The sequence below is a fragment of the Montipora capricornis genome, chromosome 9 (genome assembly GCF_036669925.1).
Source record: "Montipora capricornis isolate CH-2021 chromosome 9, ASM3666992v2, whole genome shotgun sequence".
Lineage (NCBI taxonomy): Eukaryota > Metazoa > Cnidaria > Anthozoa > Scleractinia > Acroporidae > Montipora > Montipora capricornis.
Genome location: NC_090891.1, coordinates 31,535,046 through 31,554,772, shown reverse-complemented (window position 1 = coordinate 31,554,772; position 19,727 = coordinate 31,535,046). Strand labels below are relative to the sequence as shown.

The 19,727-nt window shown below is 40.1% G+C and overlaps 3 protein-coding genes across 4 annotated transcripts in view; all 3 read left to right on the top strand.

Annotated features, from left to right (window-relative positions):
* Positions 1-1,966, top strand: part of LOC138015996 (QRFP-like peptide receptor) — a 9,846-nt gene extending 7,880 nt beyond the window's left edge. For both annotated transcript variants that reach the window (XM_068863157.1, XM_068863156.1), the window contains one exon: positions 551-1,966. In XM_068863157.1, the coding sequence (XP_068719258.1) occupies positions 691-1,857 (1,167 nt within the window). In that variant the 5' untranslated portion in view covers positions 551-690 and the 3' untranslated portion in view covers positions 1,858-1,966. The remainder of the gene's footprint in view (positions 1-550) is intronic.
* Positions 1,967-5,328: 3,362 nt separating this feature from the next.
* LOC138014967 (replication factor C subunit 3-like) lies at positions 5,329-14,712 on the top strand. The gene is made up of 9 exons (XM_068861862.1): positions 5,329-5,506; positions 6,131-6,268; positions 7,356-7,423; positions 9,688-9,785; positions 11,163-11,344; positions 11,709-11,845; positions 13,070-13,168; positions 13,751-13,820; positions 14,447-14,712. The coding sequence occupies exons 1-9, from the start codon at positions 5,420-5,422 to the stop codon at positions 14,633-14,635; spliced, it is 1,068 nt and encodes a 355-aa protein (XP_068717963.1). The 5' UTR covers positions 5,329-5,419; the 3' UTR covers positions 14,636-14,712.
* Positions 14,713-15,794: 1,082 nt separating this feature from the next.
* On the top strand, positions 15,795-18,199 carry LOC138014964 (uncharacterized). The gene has a single exon (XM_068861859.1). It carries the CDS (start codon positions 16,035-16,037, stop codon positions 18,039-18,041), a length of 2,007 nt encoding a protein of 668 aa, XP_068717960.1. The 5' UTR covers positions 15,795-16,034; the 3' UTR covers positions 18,042-18,199.
* Positions 18,200-19,727: the final 1,528 nt, after the last annotated feature.

Below are 19,727 nucleotides of genomic sequence, written 5' to 3'. Positions count from 1 at the left end.
CATATTGATTTTGGGTTCACGTCTTGTTGTTTTCCTGGCTCCACAGCTATGATGCCGCGTTACCAGGCCTTCAATTCCGAGTGCTTATGATTTTTTTTTTAGGTTTTTTTTTTTTCAATCCGACCGACCGACCCAATATCAGGAAACGCATTCGACGGTAAACAAAAAAAAAGGGGATGACCTAACCAAAGACCTGTTCAATGCAATAGATCGGCGAAGAAAAAACACAGCAAAAAGGCTTAATGAATATAACATTATTCGTTAAAAGCTCTTTTGTTTTAGATCAGTAACGTAGGAGCTGAATAATACGATATTAATGCAGTCGCATGGCTGTTATTCTTATTTTTATTTTTATTGGTAGAATTACTCCTTCCATCAATCGACCGATTATTCAACAATTTAATACATTTACGTGCCAATTGTCGGAGTCTAAAAGTTCCTCATCCAAAAACACTCATAATTATAAAAGGATTTGCATGCAAAAAGAAATACCTATCAGAGATATGTGTTATTCGGAGTAATCATATTTTCAGTTCATTTCATCTTTCAGAGCATCTGTAGAGGAGAAATAATTGCAAGAGAGAGGAGATCCAAATTGGACTAGTTGTGGGAGTTTGAAAAAGACTGAAAGAAAGATAAAAACAGTGCTCGAAAATTCTTCAGTCGAAAACTCCAAAGAGTCTGTTTACAATGGAAGCTGTTGGTGGTGACAACTCCACTGGAAATGTTACAAGCCAAAATTCGATTTGTCCTCAACATCAAGAGACAGTGGCGACACAAACAGTTAAAACTCTTGCCTATAGTGTGATCATTCTCTTGTCACTTGCTGGGAACTCTATTGTTATAGTAACAGTATGGCGAAACATAAGCATGAGAAGTGTAACAAATCTTTTCATCGCTAATCTAGCCGCAAGTGACCTGCTGATCACCTTTCTTGGCATGCCAAACATGATAACACAAGTCTATCTCGGATTCAAATGGATATTTGGAGAGGCACTGTGCAAACTTGTTGTGTTTTTCCAGAGTGTTTCTGTGGCGAGCTCAATCCTCACTCTTCTAGCTATCTCGTTCGATCGATTTTGGGCGATAATATTTCCATTCAAACGGCGCATCACCTTCTTCTCAGCTAGAATTATTCTTGGGGTTATTTGGGGGATTTCTTTATTGGTTATGGCACCATTTCTGTATGCTCAAAGAGTAATTGTTGGACCTGACGGTTACAAAGTATGCATGGAGGAATGGTCCCCAGCATTTAACAATATCACTGCACCAAAGGACTACACCTTAATTTTATTCACAACATTGTACATTTTTCCGTTATTAACCATGGTGATCTTGTATTCCTTCATCGTATCCAAACTATGGCGGCGACAAATACCGGGTTTTCGTTCAAATCGAGACGAGCTAAGAACTCGAGTTTTAAGACAAAAAGTAGTCAAAATGTTAATAACTGTTATTTCTCTTTTTTGTATTTGCTGGCTTCCACTCTACGTATATCACTTCCTTTACTTTTTTGCGAGCGCAAAACGCCCATGTTTTGATTCCTCATTCACGTTTTATTTCGCATCTCTTTTCTTAGGACATTCTAATTCGGCTATCAACCCTTTCTTATACGCGTTGTTTCATCGAAAGTATCGCCAAGGCTTCAAAGCAGCTTGTACTTGTTCAGTGATACCCGCTGATAGCCTTGCTTTTACTGGTCGTACTTACAGCCGGCGCCGAAGCTCTACCAAGATGTTGGGGATGACTCTATCATACAGATCCACTGCCAAGGAAGTTAAAAAACGGAAGTTCAGCACGGTTGTGGTGGCAAATGGCCATGTGTCTTTGAGGCGTGCATCTATCAAAGCAACTTGAACGCAGGAAAAATTCCTCGAAACATTTCCGGAACTAACTTGTCTGTCGGAGTGCATGTAAATTTTGCATACGTGGTTTTATGAATAAAAAAATATATTATTAACAATTACCATCGCGCCATCCGATCCCTCGCACTTCCACGTAATTCCGTGACCGTGAGTTGTAGTGTCTCTTCACAGCTGCTGGGAAGGATCCAGGGATCGAGTGATTCGGTCGAAGCCCCCTGAACTAGAATCAGTGACATTCTTATTAGGGTCCAGTTAACTAAAACACCTTGTAATGATAATTTTCCCGGTTCTTTTCGGTGCAGAAGTAAAAATTGCTACACTTGCCCCTATATAGAACACGGCCATAATGAATACACTTTTCGTCCTGCGGGTAAAAGCCATAAAATCAAATCTCACTTTACTTGTAACACTTTCAATGTTCGTTGGATGTTGTCACGTTCAGTAATATTTTTCATGAAATTAAAAGGCTGGCAAAAGTTCAATTGAGGCCTTACACTACTGTAAAATTGATATTAAAATCGTTGATTAATCCAAGCTTTCGCCGATCTACGGCATCTTCAGGGATAAGAAAAATATTCCGCGTGAGGCTTATATACAGATGTAAAGTAAAAACGTGTGAAAAGCGAAAGAATGTGGGGGGTAAAATGCATGAGATAAATAATGAGGTACAAATATGAATAAAAACGAACAGTATGATCTAATGGGCGAGTGTCAAAGTACAAAAGAGTTTCTAGATATGTTAAAATCATTATTAGAGTAAAAGGTCCGCGAATTCGCTGCATTCAATTCAGTTCATTCACCATGGATGTGGTATCCTTGTACACTTCAATACCCATACAAGATGCCATCACCGACAGAATTCACACCCCAATACTCCACCTCGCCAAACAAGACATAATAGACCTTCCCACAGTCACACTAAACAACATGTACTTCTCCTTCAATGGTCAAGTTTTCCGCCAAAAGAAGGCCTACCCATGGATTCTAACATCTCAGACATTCTGGCCATCCTATTCATGAACAGACTTAACTGATTAGAGTGTAATGTGAACTGCTAGTTTTGTACCCCATATGAACCATGTGCGCGTTAGCCCTACTAATGGAAATGGGCCCACACAAGGACACAGAAAAACTCTGACCAGGGTTGAGTAGCTCAGTCGGTAAAGCCGAGCGGTGATCTAACCCGAAGGCCGTAGGTTCATTTCCCACCCTGGTCAGAGTTTTTCTCTGTCCTTGTGTGGGCCCATTTCCATCAGTAGGGCTAACGCTCACATGGTTCATATGGGATAGAAATCGAGCACTTCACATTACACTCTAATCAGTCAAGTCTGTTCTAATATAAGTGCTCAGTTCACGGCAAACGTTTGCAAAAACGTAATCCTTCCCCATCCTATTCATGGACAGACTGAAAACCATTGCCCTCTCTTCACGCTTATCTATAAGCCCCAACAGGACTGGAGATATGTTGACGACATTTATCTCCAGACAACTGGTGAGGAAATGGCAGACCAATTCCACTACACAATAAACAATCTGCACCCTAAATTGAAGTTTGAAATTGACAAACCAGAAATAACACCCAATGGCCCGTCACCATCACTACTTGATTTCAAAGTCACCATCTCCAAAGACGGCAAAAGCTCTTTTGAATTTTATAAACAAACAGCAGAGAAACCACTATTCGTTCACCACCAATCAGCAATACCGGAAAATTCAAAGATCGGCTTCATTCGTAATGAGCGGAAACGTATCGAAGATAAATGCTCCACAAAAACGACAGCCATAAAGCATCAAAACATGTTTGACGACGTCCTTCGTCTTAACGGGTATCCTTATAAGGCACTATAGACCAAACGAAGCACTTCCAGAACCATCAGAAAGATCCTCGACCTCTCTACACAGAATGGTCGTACCTGAAGATCCCATACATCTCCGAACGTCTCAACTAAAGAATCACGAACACTTTCCGAAAAGAGGGTATACCAGTACGGGTTGCGCACAAGTCACACACCCTCAGACGAGCTCTCTCCCACAACAACACAGAACGCCGGGACATGATGCACGAGGGCCAACTGCCCTATCTCCAGCACCAATTGTGCTATTTACGCAATGCTGTTTACCAAATCACGTGTAACAACTACAACCAACACTACATCGGGAGCACTATACGCTTTATCCACGATCGTGTAAGAGAAAACCTGAACAATGATAACTCCTCCGTGAAGAAACACATTTCAAAGTGCCAAAATAAAGTCTACAAAGGCATCGAAATCAAAACCATTGTACTAGAAACGACCCCACAAATCTACGACTGTTCGAAGCTTGTTATATACGAAACTACAAACCTATCCTCAACTTCCGAGAGGAATTAGCTCCGGAATTAGCTCCGTTTTATGTAATGTCTGACGGTTGAGCGCGCGAATAAGACAGAAATTGATATTTCTACGGCACGGGAACAGAAGGGTCTGGGTACGATTAATGCGAGGCATGATGGGTATCAGGTTGTTTTAATGAATTGTTATTGTTTTGTAACTAGAGACCCTTTAAACCCCGGGGGGATCGTGGCATTGCATTGGTTCGGGGAATACGTTTCCAGTTTTGTCCCTCACGGGGGTTTTTTGGCTTTTCGTATCCGGCGGTGTCACAGGGAATCGCTTTCCTGTAGATAGTTAGTTGTTGTTATATAGTTTCGCATGAAGGTGGTTCATGCCTGCTGCTGGTGCGAGGCCAAAAGAAACCAAAACAAACCTAATGGATTGCATTTGTCTGTGTAGTGAAGTTGAAATTATTTCCTTTTTACTCTTATTGTTGTATTGTTGTTGAACCAGTTGGAATAAATTAACTTGAACTTGAATGCAGCGAATTCGCGGACCTTTCATTCTAATAATTATTTTAACATATCTAGAGACTCTTTGTACTTTCACTCGCCCATTAGACCATAACCATTCGTTTTTATTCATATTTACTTTACATCTGTATATAAGCCTTGCCCGGAATAATTTTTTTATCACTGATGATGCCGTAGATCGGCGAAAGCTTGAGGACAGGGCTTCAATTGCGCGGCTAGCGGATTAAAATGAAAGAAAAACCTTTGTCCTTGAATTCTACAGTAGATTTGTGGCCGTGAGAACATTTTAACCTGGAATATTTGACTCCATTTGGTGGGCCTTGGTATTATGACCGGTGACAACCGAGGAACTGATAATGGCTCAATTCGCGTCGAATCTGGAAAGAAAACCTCACAGGAAGGAAGCGACCCACAATGGTAATAAGGTTAGGCTTTTTAACTGATAATTTTTTCGTTAAATTATCTTCTCAGGTCTCAGGTCTTGTCTTCCCATACAACCCTTATATTCCCTCACACTGAGCTTGGGGCGCCTGTGCAGTGATCCTCGAGTCGCCCAAGCCACTAGTTAGGTATCATATGTGTAAGCTTACATGAAGAAGCTATAAGGTGGATTTTATAGCGGGCTCATTGGTATTTTTTGGCGCCAAAGGTTTGCTAGTAAATTTCCAATTTCATCGTGTTTTTTGCTGATCTTTAAGCAAAAAACATGAGTTTATGGGTTGATAAATATCGCCCGACTTCTCTCTCTAAGTTAGATTATCACAAAGACCTTGCAACGCATCTAAAGAAGCTGGTAAGTTATGCTAATTTTTCCCTATCAGTAGAGTAACTAGAGCTAGTGTGGAACACCCTCTAGGTGTTTTTAAACGTAAGCTTCAAAAACACCACATGAGTGGCCTAAATTCTAATGACGCTGATAACCCTCGAACATGGCGCAGCATTTGTCGGTCTTGCAACAGAACAAGAAGCTTGGCTGAGCCAATCACATGCTGTTTTTAAGTTATATTTTTTCATATTTCATGCCCTTTTACATTCTTTTACATATTGTTCGTACCAATATTTAAGAAATAGAAAACATGTACCGTGTTTCTATCGAGTAATAGAAACGCGAGTGAATGTTTGGGAGAACGAGAAATGCATGCTGTGGGAACACGAGCCGCAGGTTTCCCAAACTTTCACGAGTGTTTCTATAACTCGATAGAAACACAGATTACATGTCTTCTATTTCTTTTAGAAAACAACGCGACGAGAAAAAGGAAAACAACTTGTTAACTCTAATTATCAAAATGTAAATTCTCTTTGCTCATGCTAGTTGGAGTGTAATAAAGTGGGGGAATCCTGGGGGAGTAGAAACGTCGATTTGAGTCGCACATTAACTTTGGTTGAACACATGCAGTAAGCTTGTTGTTTTCTGTAGGTGCATTGTGGTGATTTTCCACATTTACTTGTGTATGGTCCATCGGGAGCTGGGAAGAAGACTAGAATCATGTGTGTTTTGAGAGAGCTCTATGGTGCAGGTGTGGAGAAATTGAAAATTGAGCATCAGACTTTCACGGCAAGTGACTGAGTGTATAATTATCATCAAGTTAGCAATAAGTGAATAAAGTGAATGTATTTGCTGTGGAGTTAACTGGAGCATGATAAAAATTTGCTGCCTCTTCTTATGAGTGAGACTCATTAAAGGACTAAAGGTGGACGTTATTTAATTGACTCACTAGACGTTATAGCGCTGAAGCACTAATTGGCAACACTGTAAATTGAAATTAACAATTAACACAAATCAAGTCAAATGTTGGTTTTTGAGGAGAGGAGAAACGGGATTACCCGGAGAAAACCTCTCGGTGCAGAGTAGAGAACCAACAAACTCATCCCACATATGACGCCAAGTCAGGGAATCGAACCCGGGCCACATTGGTGGGAGGCGAGTGCTCTCACCACTGCTCCATCCCTGCAAGGCTGGGCCAGTTTCCATAATTTTGTATTACCTCTTGATGCTTTGTAGAATCATTAACATGCACATAGAGAGTGCAGGGTGTCCTAGTTATTGAGGTATTGATTACTGAGCTAGAATTTTGTTCATATTTATTTAAGACTTCTGCTTGGTTTCTGGAGTGAGTTTTTATAACTCCCCAGGTATCTTGATCTAGAGCCCTTTCTCTTCCAAAATGGTCATGTGTAGATTTTACTCATTCTAACACTGGACAATGTTATTAATTGATGGGGATTTGACTCTACTTGGGCAAGAGAGATCACATCCACTTAAAAACCATGTCGGTCCCCATTAAACCTTTCCCTGCTAAAATGTCAGGCCACAAATTGAGTTTGCTCTGTCTAAAATCACTCAATTCTTACTCATATGTAAATGGGGAACCCCCAGGGGCAGAAAGGTTTAACCAATTAACTCCTGGGGGTTCCCCGTTGACGAGTGAAATCATCTGGCGTTAGACATCTGGAGTAAAATACTATGTATGGCTGGTTTAGGCTGGTTTAGGGGTGAGTGGATTAATTAAAACAGAAGAGGCCTGAGCTGTGTTTCCAAATAGTATTGTAAATATTGCTTACAGTTGAAAGGCATCATGATCTTTGCCTTAGATCTTGGCAACTCAAAGCTAGGAAATAATCAATTCCATCCTTCGTTGTAGACCCCATCAAATAAGAAGATTGAAATGTCAACCATTGGCAGTGCATACCACATAGAAGTTAATCCAAGGTAAACAATCAGGAGAGTTTTTCATTTACTGCCATTCTGCTCTGTTAATAGGATTGGAATCTAAAGATTTAGGAACAGCCTGTACACCTTGTGTGTTTAAAAAAAATGTTTTGATCAAATTTTTGCTTGTGGGCTACATTCTGACAGTTTTTCAATAACTAACTACAAGCCTGCAAATAAGCACCAGTCATAGGACATTTGTCTGGTAAATTTAAGGTTTTGATTGGCAAACGATCAGTCTGACCGGAAAGGCTAAACGGGGTCTTCTGTTACAATGCAAAAGAAGAAAATATATTTTCACTCCAGAAAGCGAAATGCCAAGGTGGCCTTTTAATATAATTAATAATGGCTAAGTTTCATTTTGATTTGTTTTCATTTGCAGTGTGTGTTTCACATTGTCTTACTAGTAACGCTGCGCTAAAAATGTAAACACTCCGCCCATATTCATGCAGTTCAGGTTTCAAAATTTGTGCGAGTTGTTTTGTGAAAACTTGTTCACATTGATTTAAACTAAATAACACTGCAATGTACTGTGGAATCAACAAGGGTACTGTTCCACAAATGCATGTTGTGTTTTCATGGGATTGATGAGATTTTATGACCGGTTTTACAGCAAATTTTCAGGGACTCGAATTACATTCATCACCGCGACTTCAATAACTAAATAATAAAAGTTAACATTATTGCGTGTGCTCAAACAAAAGATGAAACATTTCAGGATTTGTACAAATGTATTTTGTTTGACTTGAATTACAAAAAAAAAGAAAGCAACAACATAAGAATAGAATGACAAACTGAAAGGAACAATATTGTCAAAACAGCATTTGGCAGTGCACGCATGTTTTGCTATGTTGGCAGACCTTCCATGGTCCACCATTATGGTGGCCGGTAATTAACGAAAACACCTGGAGTTCACTTTGCCACGAAAGCTCTTACTTTCACTCATGAGATAAAATACATGTGTATGAACACATCTCATAATGTACTTGAAACGTTCAAACTTTTGAGAATCATTGGAAGAGAAATGTTTTTCAACCAGGTCTGTATCATGGTGTCACGCATAGTAACAGTTCGGAAATTCAAATTGCTGTATCTTCAAAACAAAAGGCATTACGGAACAGGAAAAAGGTTTATTTCTAGCTCATCTTCAACCCTTGTTTCGATAAAAATTCAGAAGACCTTGCAATTTTCATTTTCTAATAGGCCACTTGCACTAAGAGGTCACGTGACCAATGCTTCCCACAGTCAGTTGTAATCTTGCTGTTGCCAAAAATTGACAGAACACATAAAAATTATCTTACACGCGAAATTTGAGAGGAAATGCATTTAAGGGAGATATTTTATGGTACTTTGATTTTTCAACAAAGTAGCATGATTTGTCTTGGCCGCCATGTTGGAGGGCATACTCTTGCCCTCCAACGTGGTGGCCAAAACTACTTTTTGCTTATATCTTGTTAAATGTTTGATAGTTGAGTTCAGATGTGCCATAAACGTTACCACATCATCTTTTCAACATTTTCCTTGAAGTTCAAGTGCAAAATTTGTGTGAGAAAGCGGTAATTCATAATTTTAAACAATCAAGTTTTGGTCACGTGACCAGCTACGGACTTTCTCATTTTAAGCAAATGGTGCGGGTTTGAAAAACCAAATCACTATTATTTTATTTAAGAGATGACCCACTAATAGTGTTTCGAAGGCAAAATCATGTAACTTTCATTTTCATAAAAACGATGTCACATGACCTCTTAGTGCAAGTGGCCTATTTGATGATGTCACAGACTCCAATTTTTATTTTGCTCAAATTACAATGTCAAAAATGTATCCTTCCCGGTCAAGTCAAGATCGTTTCAATGAAAATGCTATTGAGATTTATTGATTAAATAACAACAGCATCTCTTTAGATTTTAAACACAGTTTAATGTAAAAGAGGAAAATCTCTAAGTCAGCTGAATTTAGTAGACAAAATAAAGTGGTCTGCCACAGGCCTCCCACTTAATAAGTGTGGAATTTTTTTTTTGGCCGACCAGGGTGGCTGCATATCAGGTCAAACCTTGTCCCTTGCCTGACATATGACAGGCTTATAGCAAAAAATTATTTGCAGACTTGAACTACATTTTGGAATTTAGATTTTTTTGTCGATACCTGTAAATGACTTGTCTTAGTAACATTCTCTAGGAAATTATCCAGTTTTAGGCTTAAATGTAGTATGATCAAAGTATAGAAATTCTTTCCTAAAATTTTGACTAATTTTTATTGTCTTCTAGTGATGCAGGTATTTATGATCGCATTGTAATACAGGAACTTATCAAGACTGTGGCACAGTCCCACCAGCTGGAGTCATCAACGCAAAGAGAATTTAAAGGTATTTGAACCATTGTACTGTATATAGCGGCCACCTGCAGAGCAGGTATAGGCAGTTTTACAGTTGTCTACTCAGCAACCTAGCTTATGAATGGCTGTGAGGCTGCCGGTGACCTTGCAATGATACAGACCTCACTGTTTTTATCAGACATGTAAATTGTTTTGTTGTAATTCTAATATTATTAGTCTACATTAACATTAAATTAGCACAACGTTTTGTAACAAAACAGGGTCACCAGCAGCCTAACTTCCATTCTTAGGCTGGATCACATAGCTACAACTGTAAAATGGTCTATTCTCCTACACTGTACATGTACTGTACTTATGTCAAGACATGCCAGGAATTAGATGCACTCCCAATTTCGTCATCTAACACTAAGTGTCCTGCGAAGTCTAAGTATGTGCTGTCTTTTAATCTAACAAAGAGATAAGCATCAGGGTTCGTGTTATTTTAGGATCGAAGTAAATGCAACTTTATATCTTAAGTTAAATTCTAACCTCGAGGAGCAGAGTTTAGTGAAAACATGATAACCATAATTTCTGTATTCCCAGACATTAGTAAAAAATGTACATGTTATGTAAATGCTATGTTTATAGGTGCACTTAGCTATGAGGCTAGTTCACAGGAACCCCACTTTTAATAATCCGAAAGAAACAATTCGAACTTACTGCATCACAGGCAGGAGGCAACCAGTTGGTTATTTAAAAGTGTGGCAGAGTTGGATCCAGTACAACCGGAAACAAATCCAAACCAAAAGCTAGAGAACACGATTTGAACCTGAGGCAACCGCATGCAAACCCAATGCCCTAACCAATGGGCCACTCCGCCTCCCTTGATTAATAGTAAGGAGACACTTTGTGGCACTTATTGAAATAAGGGGTGCAGCTAATTACTTTTATTTCTGGACAAACCTGCATTTTCTTGAGAAAGAAGAGTTACAGTATACATCTATGAGTATAGATCTCTCTGCATCCTTGCCAAAAAACTTTTGTGGTAACATGGGCTTTTTTTGTGTTGCAGAGTATGGGAATATTATTATTTTTGCTGGTAGCTCTGGTTCGAATCTTGGGGGTGATGCCAAACGTTGGCTGAGCTTTGTTGGTTCTATTATGCTGCTCTGAGGGTTTTTCTTCTGGTACTCCTGTTTTCTTCCTGCGATAAATAAGCAGTACGTAGTTAATACAGCAAGGAGTTACCCAATGTGAACATTCACACAATCCACTCAGAATCCACTCAAAAACCATGCCTTTGATAATCAATCAAAGACCTTACAATTACATGGTGGTCAATGCTTTCGGTGGTATCTCCCTTTTTGATTGCACATATGTGATTGATGTCACGAATGGAGATATTACTGTGATTACTCTATTTTTACAGTCGTGGTCCTAACAGAAGTTGACAGACTCACAAAGGATGCACAGCATTCCTTGCGCCGAACAATGGAAAAGTACACAGCAACATGCCGACTGATCTTATGTTGCAACTCAACAAGTAAAGTTATTCCAGCAATTCGCAGTCGCTGTTTGGGAGTCAGAGTTGCTGCTCCTACAGTGGAAGAGGTACTTTTATGAATTGAAAAATATATATGTTTGAACGGATTTGGTGTTACTTATAATGTGTTCCCTTAGTTTGGTTTGATGGAGGATTGGATAGAATCTGATTTAAAGAGTTTTGAATGATAGAATGATAGATGACAACTATTCACCGAAGTGGAGGTGGCTAGTGGTGGATATTTACCGAACCTTTTGTTACCAATAGGGAGATGCAATGCTCTCAAGGCTCCAGTAAAATTTTTCATAGAAACCAGAGGCTTTAAGCTTCACTAAAAGCAAAAATATCCAAGTGGTTAAAATTTTGATGAAAAAATTTGATGCAAATTGGGGCATGAAAATGTTTGATTAAAAACGTTACTTTTTTTTTCAGATTTGTCAAATCTTGCATAACGTTTGTAAAAAGGAAGGGCTCAATATCCCAACCGAATTGTCCAGAAGAATTGCTGAGAAATCCAACAGGAATCTAAGAAGAGCTTTGCTTATGTGTGAAGCTTGCCGAGTTCAACAGTATGTATCCTGTTGTTGTACACTATGTTGTGCAGGAAATTTAAGAGGCCAGAAATTTGTTTTTGATGTGCATAGCAACTACTGGTACACATACATGTAAGATTTTTTTTTTTCTTTTTTTGTTGCAATACAAAATGGATTTTGTGTTTTTTTTATTCCTTTGTTCTGCTTGTAATCACTCCAAAGTTCATACCATCCACTGGTGGTCATTAAAATGAGTGTTAGTAGGTATTAAGTGGGAGGTGCGGTGGCCTCGTGGTTAGTGCGCTAGACTCCAGATCGAGTGGTCCAGGTTCAGGCCCTAGCCGGGGACATTGTGTTGTGTTCTTGGGCACTTTACTCTCACGGTGCCTCTCTCCACCCAGGTGTATAAATGGGCGGCGAATCTAATGCTGGGGGTAACCCTGCGTTGCACTAGCATCCCATCCAGGGGGGAGTAGAAATACTCCTAGTCGCTTCATGCTACAGAAACCAGAGATAAGTGCCGGCGTGATGGGCCTTCTAGGCTCGTAGCAGACTTTTTTTTACCAGTAGGTATTACGGGGCACAAGCTGTGCATTCAACGGTATGGGAGTTGTGCCCACCCCTTGCCATAATAAACAGTAGAAGTTATAAGAAAAAGGAGCTTCCACGTTGCCTTCGACTGCATTCAGCCTTCTCAGTTCTGGTCTTGTCTTGTTTATTTTATTTTAACTGTTCTACAATGCATATTTTGATGATTAACTAGAAGAATGAATATTTGATCCCATCAGAGACCTTGCAATATATCGAACTTGTTAAACATTATATTTGAGAGTAACTTTTTTTTTTTTTTTCAAAATTATGCTTATTTGTGTGAAATGTGCATTCTTAAGGGTGCAAGTTCGTGGAACGTAGGGGATGATAAGGGTTGTGCACAGCGAGGTTAGAAAAGCTTATTTGCATTAACCCATTGACCCTTCAAGCGTCCTTAGGACGCCCCAGTTGACGAGTAAAATCTCTGAAGTCTCACTCCCTGGAGTCAGTGGCTTAAAACATAAGAATATTTTTGGTAGCCGATATGAAAACAGTCTATACCGCCCACTAAGTTGCCCAATCAGCATTAGTGTTTGTTTAAAGTAGTTTGACTAGGGGTTTAAAGTTTTACGGTTTGTACTCTCCTGTTCTGTTTTGTTCTATAGTCAGTATTTTCGTTAATTTATTTATTCGATTAAATATTGTTGCATCACTGTGTGATGGTTGCAGGTATCCCTTCACGCCTGATCAGCATGTCCAGGAGGCAGATTGGGAGGTGTATCTACGAGAAACTGCTCAGCAGATTGTTGAACAGCAGACTCCGAAAAGGTATGGTTAGGAACTTATGGAAGGCTAAAAGATGATCTGGCTGATCGCAGTTCCTTTGTGCCATTAGCAAAAAACTTGAACTAACAATCGTTGGAAAGGTAAAACATACGAGAGTTTGTCGGAAAGTTCAAATCATATCTGAACAACTTTGCCTAAGTATCTTTAATTAGATTCGACTCAGGTTCTATTCCTCGACTCGTCGTCATATGTGGGTTGAGTTTGTTGGTTCTCTACTCTGCACCGAGAGGTTTTCTCCGGGTACTCCGGTTTCCCCACTCCTCAAAAACCAACATTTGACTTGTTGTGTTAATTGTTAATTTCAGTTTACAGTGTCCCCAATTAGTGCTCCAGAGCTAAATCTACTAGACACTTAAAAAGTTCCGTTCCTTTCCTTTCCTTTCCTTTCCTAGAGTAGTTAACCCATTTTCTTCGAATTGTGAGGGTTATGATTTGAAGTGAGGATAATTTTGAAATATTGTCGTTTGAGCTTTTTTTATATTAATCTTGGAATGTTTAACGTTTTTTTCTCGCACGGTTTTCCCGTTTAATTCTAGTCTTTTGCTTATTTTGTGTCTTTCTCAGGTTGCTGGAAATACGGAGCAGGCTTTACGAGTTGCTGACTCATTGCATCCCACCAGATGTCATATTGAAGGTAAGACCAGCAGCTTTGCTGTCGAGAACCCGAGAGGTATCATGCAAAGAAAACCACTTGATTCCAAAGCGCAATTTCTGGGATGCCAGGGAGATGAACCAGTGGTGTGGCCTGGATTAAATACATGTACCGTCTCAAATACTTTCGACGTCTTCACCGTATTCCGACCAGGGGCGTGGTGGGGTGAAATAGATTTCCAATTACTTTATCGCCACCTTAGTCGAAACTACGACACAAATGCCGCGGTCCATTTCTCTTCCTCCAATCAGTGTGGGTTCTTTCCATCGTCCCAGTCTCTGATTATGGACGATTGTTGTTAGACAGGGCCTACGATTTATCTTCGTTATCCGAGAGAAAAAAAGAAAATGTAAGAGTTTGTTTGACGTGATTACAGAAGCAGCACTCTCTCTTTACTTTACTTTACTTTTTTTTTGTCGGTCCGGCAAGAGATCGACCTCCCGCGCCCACCTGCATAGTCATTCGGTGGTCAGCGCACTTACCATTCGATGTAGAGAGTATCACCAATGAATGAAGTTGTGGGCACTAAAAGGGAAATCAATACAGTTTATCATTTCCTTAGATAAAGCCTATTACTAATATCTCATCGTATCCCTCCACGTTTATAGGGACTGATATCTGAATTGGTGACAAACTGTGATGGCAGCTTGAAGACAGAGGTAACCAACATGGCTGCATACTACGAGCACCGCATTCACCAGGGAAGCAAACCAATCTATCATCTCGAAGCATTTGTCGCCAAGTTCATGAGTATCTACAAACGATTCCTAGAGGAGGGCATGGCTGATTTCTTTTAGTAAGAAGAGCTTTATTGTCTTCTGGATCCTCATTGTAAAAACGAAATATTCGAAGAAATTAAAAGAGTGGTATCGGACATCACTTGTCATTCAATGTCAGATCTCAGCTTGCACCTCCCTCCCTCCCCCCCTTCGCCTCTTTCCCCCCCCCCCCCCGGACCTTGACTGGTCGAACAGATTTGATATGTACATAACAGCTATTGAGGTTTGCGATGGTGTATAAACTGATAAGCCAATATTTTCTTGCGTCCGTGGCGACCTGAAACCGCTGTTTTGAATTAGCAGACCCCATAGGCTTTGTATCCTATGTGGTCTGGTTGATGTGAAATAGCCATAAGCCGGTACGATTTAATGTTTATCACCAAAGCAACGGCCATGTAATTTTCGAGAAGGGAGGGGGAGTTGGAGACAACCCAGAAAAAAATTCTTGCACAAGAAAAATAGAAAAAATCGAGAAGCACGAAAATTTTTCAAGCAAGCCTTTAAGATTGAGAATTGTGTAAAAGGCATGACAGTAGAAAAAGTTTTAAACGGCCGTCTTGTTTGATAAAATTCTTCTAAATGCCGACACGAAAAAAGTGAATTTCACACTCAAGAGAAATTGCCCAACCCCCTTCTCCAAAGTTAATACGTGCGTGGGCATCAGAAAAATCGCGTGGAAACGGGCGTAAGATAAGCAGAAACACTCGTGCTTATCTCGCGCTTGTGCTTATTTCACAAGTGGGAACAATCACCGTGACGACTATACGCACACCATCTTGAATCTTACTATATCTTCTCCGACGTTACTACGCTTGCGTATACCAAATTTTCGTCGGCTTGTTTCACTCTGTGAATGTCGCTAAACTCATCCTTTTCCTTACGCTAGTGCTTATCGCACAAGTGAGAACTTGAGGCTTTAGGATTAACATCAAGTTGAACCAGCTTCTGTGATCAGAAATCGACATCTAACCTCTAGGATAAAATCACTTGATTTTTTGAAGCCCAAGTTAATCAGAAAGGAAAGATTTAGTTCCCTCGCCCTCCTAATGTGTTTCGGTGCAGTGGATTTGCTCTTTGCTTTCAGCTTCCACGCATATTGAATAGTTCATTCGTTCAGTTATTACGAGTTTCTGCTCATGCGTAACGAAATTGCATTGTTTGTGATGGTTGTTGCTAACCAAAGGAAGCAATCTGCTGTAAATCTATTTCTACTGGAAAATCATCAGAAAGAGACGACAATTTCGATCGTGTCGTAAAGTAATTCATTTTGCCAGCAAGGCAAGGAAGAATTGAGCCCCTTTTGTGTAAGATGTTGTCGGCCAAGGAAGATAAAAGAAACCTAGAAGCAGTGAAAGTTGTCATTAACTACTGCTACTGAAGTTCTTAGTGGAACTGTTAAGTTCATCGGTTCAAAGACATGGGCTGTGGAGTTGCAAAGCTCACGGCTCACCGCGATCTTGTTGGGAACACTGTAAATGTGATCGAGAGGGACCTAGAAACGGAGTCATTTCTTGATTCAGAAATAGACGCCATGTGCTCGGAGATGCTTCAACAGTACACTCAAAACCATTCAGAATTCACCAAAGACTTGAAAGCTGTATTCCATAGCGTAGAAAAACTACAGCGTTTATCGCAAGAAGAACATGCATTTGGTGACAAAATTGAACTCGCGAAGATTAACAAAGAAATTCTGAAACTACGCAAGAGAAGCATCAAGGCTGCTTTCTCACCCGGAACGCCTGATGAACAAAAATACAATATAATTGCAAATTTCATTGTGGATTTAGATGCAGCAGTGTTGTTCTACCTTCTAATTGAACATTTGTTCGATTCCTATCTCAGTTGTGCAAAGGAACAACGCCGCGACGGAGTTAAGACAGGCAAACAATCGATTGCTGAAACTGACAGCTTCGATCAGTTGTCTTCAGAGTCCCTTATATTAATATTACTTGTAGTACAGAATTTTGCAGAGTTTCATGAACAGTTCTGCGTGGCGTGCACAAGCAAAACTGGAGTTGTGTCGCTTTGCTTGACTAAAAGTAAAGAGGTTGAAGATGTATTTAAGTACGTGGATAACGATGGTAGTGGTCGACCTGAACGAGCTATTCGTATCTTAGGATGTTGCTTTAACGTTCTGTACAATTTGGATAGAAAAACCGAACTGGTGAACGAAAAGGTGGACTTTGAAGGCAAGGAAACTCTGGTTTATTTTGCAAAATCAGATATCGCTACTGTTTCTCCTCTGGCACTCCTTAGTTTGGCTTATGTCGTTGATGAGGAAAGCAATCATCTTATTTTGGCTGATGAGGAAATCTTGGTGGCCTTAACATCACTTTTGCAAAAAGCCTGTGAATCAGGGAGGAGAAAATTTGATGGATTTTCTGCAAAAGAACTTGCTGAAGGCCTTAGTCGCCTTGCCATAAACGACATAAACAAGAAGGTTTTGGGCAAAAAAGGAGCCATATCGGTCCTTGTTTCAATGATCAAAACATCAAAAGACGACGGAGAAAAGGCAAGCGCTACCAAAGCACTATGGATGCTGGCCTTTGACGAGGACAACAAGAAATTAATTAAACTGGAGTCAGGAGCGTTAGATGTGGTCAGCGGATTGCAGCACAGCAACGACCCCAGTGTTCAAAAGGCTGCTGCTGGTGCATTGTGGGAAATAGAGGGAAAGAACTTCAGAACCAATGTAAAAAACGAATCCTCTGGGAATCACGTGATGATCAGCTACCAATGGGATAACCAGCAAATGTTGGTCGAAGTGAAAAACAAGCTTCAAGCCTTGGGATACAGAGTGTGGATGGATCTGGAGCAAATGGGAGGCTCCACATTGGAGGCAATGGCTAAAGCGGTCGAGAACGCGTCTGTTGTTTTGATCTGTGTGTCACAGAAGTACAAAGAAAGTCCAAACTGCAGATCAGAAGCCGAGTATGCGTATCAATTGAGGAAGGACATCATTCCTTTGATGATGCAAAGGGATTACAGACCAGATGGGTGGTTAGGCATGATTTTGGGAACAAAACTTTGGATCGACTTAAGAAACAATCACAATCTGGTCACTGGGATGGAAAAGCTAATGAAAGAATTAGGTGATAGAGGACTAGACAACCAGGGAAATGAGGCCCTGATTGCTGAACAAGGGGAAGAGGGGGGTTGTATTCAAGAGAAAACGCCTGGAGTCTCTGGAGTAGTGGAATGGACAGCTAACGAGGTGGAATGCTGGTTGAAGGACATTGGATTGAACGAAGTATGCAAAGCAGCACTTCCCAGAATGGACGGACAGATTTTGCTTTACCTCCACGCCCTACGAAATGAGTGTCCTGACTATTTCTATAAATGTTTAGAAACAAATCTTAATTTGCGAAACATGTTTGACTTGTTTAAATTTAGAGAAGAACTCACTAAGTTAATGCAAAAGTGAATATCTGAAGTAGAGAATTAAAGTGTCGTACAACCCGTCAACAGCTAAATGCACAATTCTGGTTTTCCACCGGTCATCGCTCAAATTAACGAGCTATAGAGTAATTTTGAGATGGTGTAATACTCAAGTCAAACTTTGAAAGAGAAGTATCTAAGATACTGTTGAGTTTTGGTACATTTCTAGCAGTACGCACAGCTAACTTGACGTTTCCTGTCCTATCCTGTTCTGCTGTGGTCTTTCCAGGGGTTCTTATTTCGTATGTAACGTTACAACCACTGTGCTAACCTGCGAACTGAAGTCCATTCAAGCAACAAAAGACCCAGTCACGACCTGCTGGTTTTGAGCCATTTTAGCCTTACTCCCCGCCCCCGCGTTTCGAGGATTAGATTGCGCGCATGCGCTTGCGATCACGTCGCCCTGTGAAGATTCGAAATTCATTTTGGTTTTATATTCTGAAGTCGATTTGGCTTTTGCAAATTCGGAACATAGAAAACGTCGAATCGCACTTTTAAATTCGAATGACTTGAAAGTCTAATTAGATCTTTTAATTTGAATCAAAATTCGAAGAATTCGGACGCGCAATTGCCCTTTCGAATTCAAAAATTCAAAAGTCAAACGGGTTTAGGGTTTGAAAGCCATTTGCAATTGAAGTTTTTTTTAAAAATCGGCCGAGACTGCTATTCTTTCGGTCAACACCGAAAACAACGACCTCTGGCCGGTTTAGGTTTTGTATCCGAGAATGGCAACCGCTATTGTTTCCGATTTCTGAGGCTTTGCAGAAGAGTCGAAGAAGAACCTCAAGGACGTTATCCATGTTTTCAACAACTGAGGCCTGGTGGATAGCGCTGTCCCCTTTGAACAACCGGGGCCTCGACATGAGTGTCCGTACTGCCATCTTCAGCAGGAACCCATGACCCGTAGCCTACAACTTCAATAGGGAGTTTTAGCAAAGACGACTGGTACGGCTACGGCAACGCCACAAAGCAAGAATATTATTTGTTGAAAAAAGAAAAATGCTCGTGCTGCACGTGCAACACGAATTTCCGTGTATTTCTTTGCCGTACTCCACAACACAACGTGAAATCACCAAATTTTAGGTTTTGACGACAACGTGAGCATATAACAATGAAAAAGTCATTTTCAGTTTCGACTTTTAAACCGTTCGTACCCATCCAGTTACAGGATAGTTCGCCTATATTGTACAATGTGAACAAGACGGATTAATCGCGAAATAGTTGCGATAGCGCTAAGTTATATTTTGGACTTACGTTTTCGTTGCTGTAGCCGTCGTCTTTGCTAAAACTCCCATTAGACCTATATATTTTTAGATTGAATTTCCTGCAAATGAGACTCCCACAGGATCCCGATGACCAATTACAAAAAACTAACCCGACGTCATAGGGCCACCTACGGTGGCCCACAAGGGACATGCTGCATACTAAAGATATCGCTACAAATTTTAAAAAGTAGCAACAAATGAAAAAAGAAATGCAATACGAATTAAAATAGTTGTTGAAAATTAACAAAACTTGCTGCAAATAAATAAAAACGATAGTTGCTGCAAATACATAAAAAGTAGAGTTGCTGCAAATTATTAAAAGTTGCTGCAAATAAATAAAAAGTAGAGTTGCTGCAAATTATTAGAAGTTGCTGCAAATTATTAAAAGTTGCTGCAAATTATTAAAA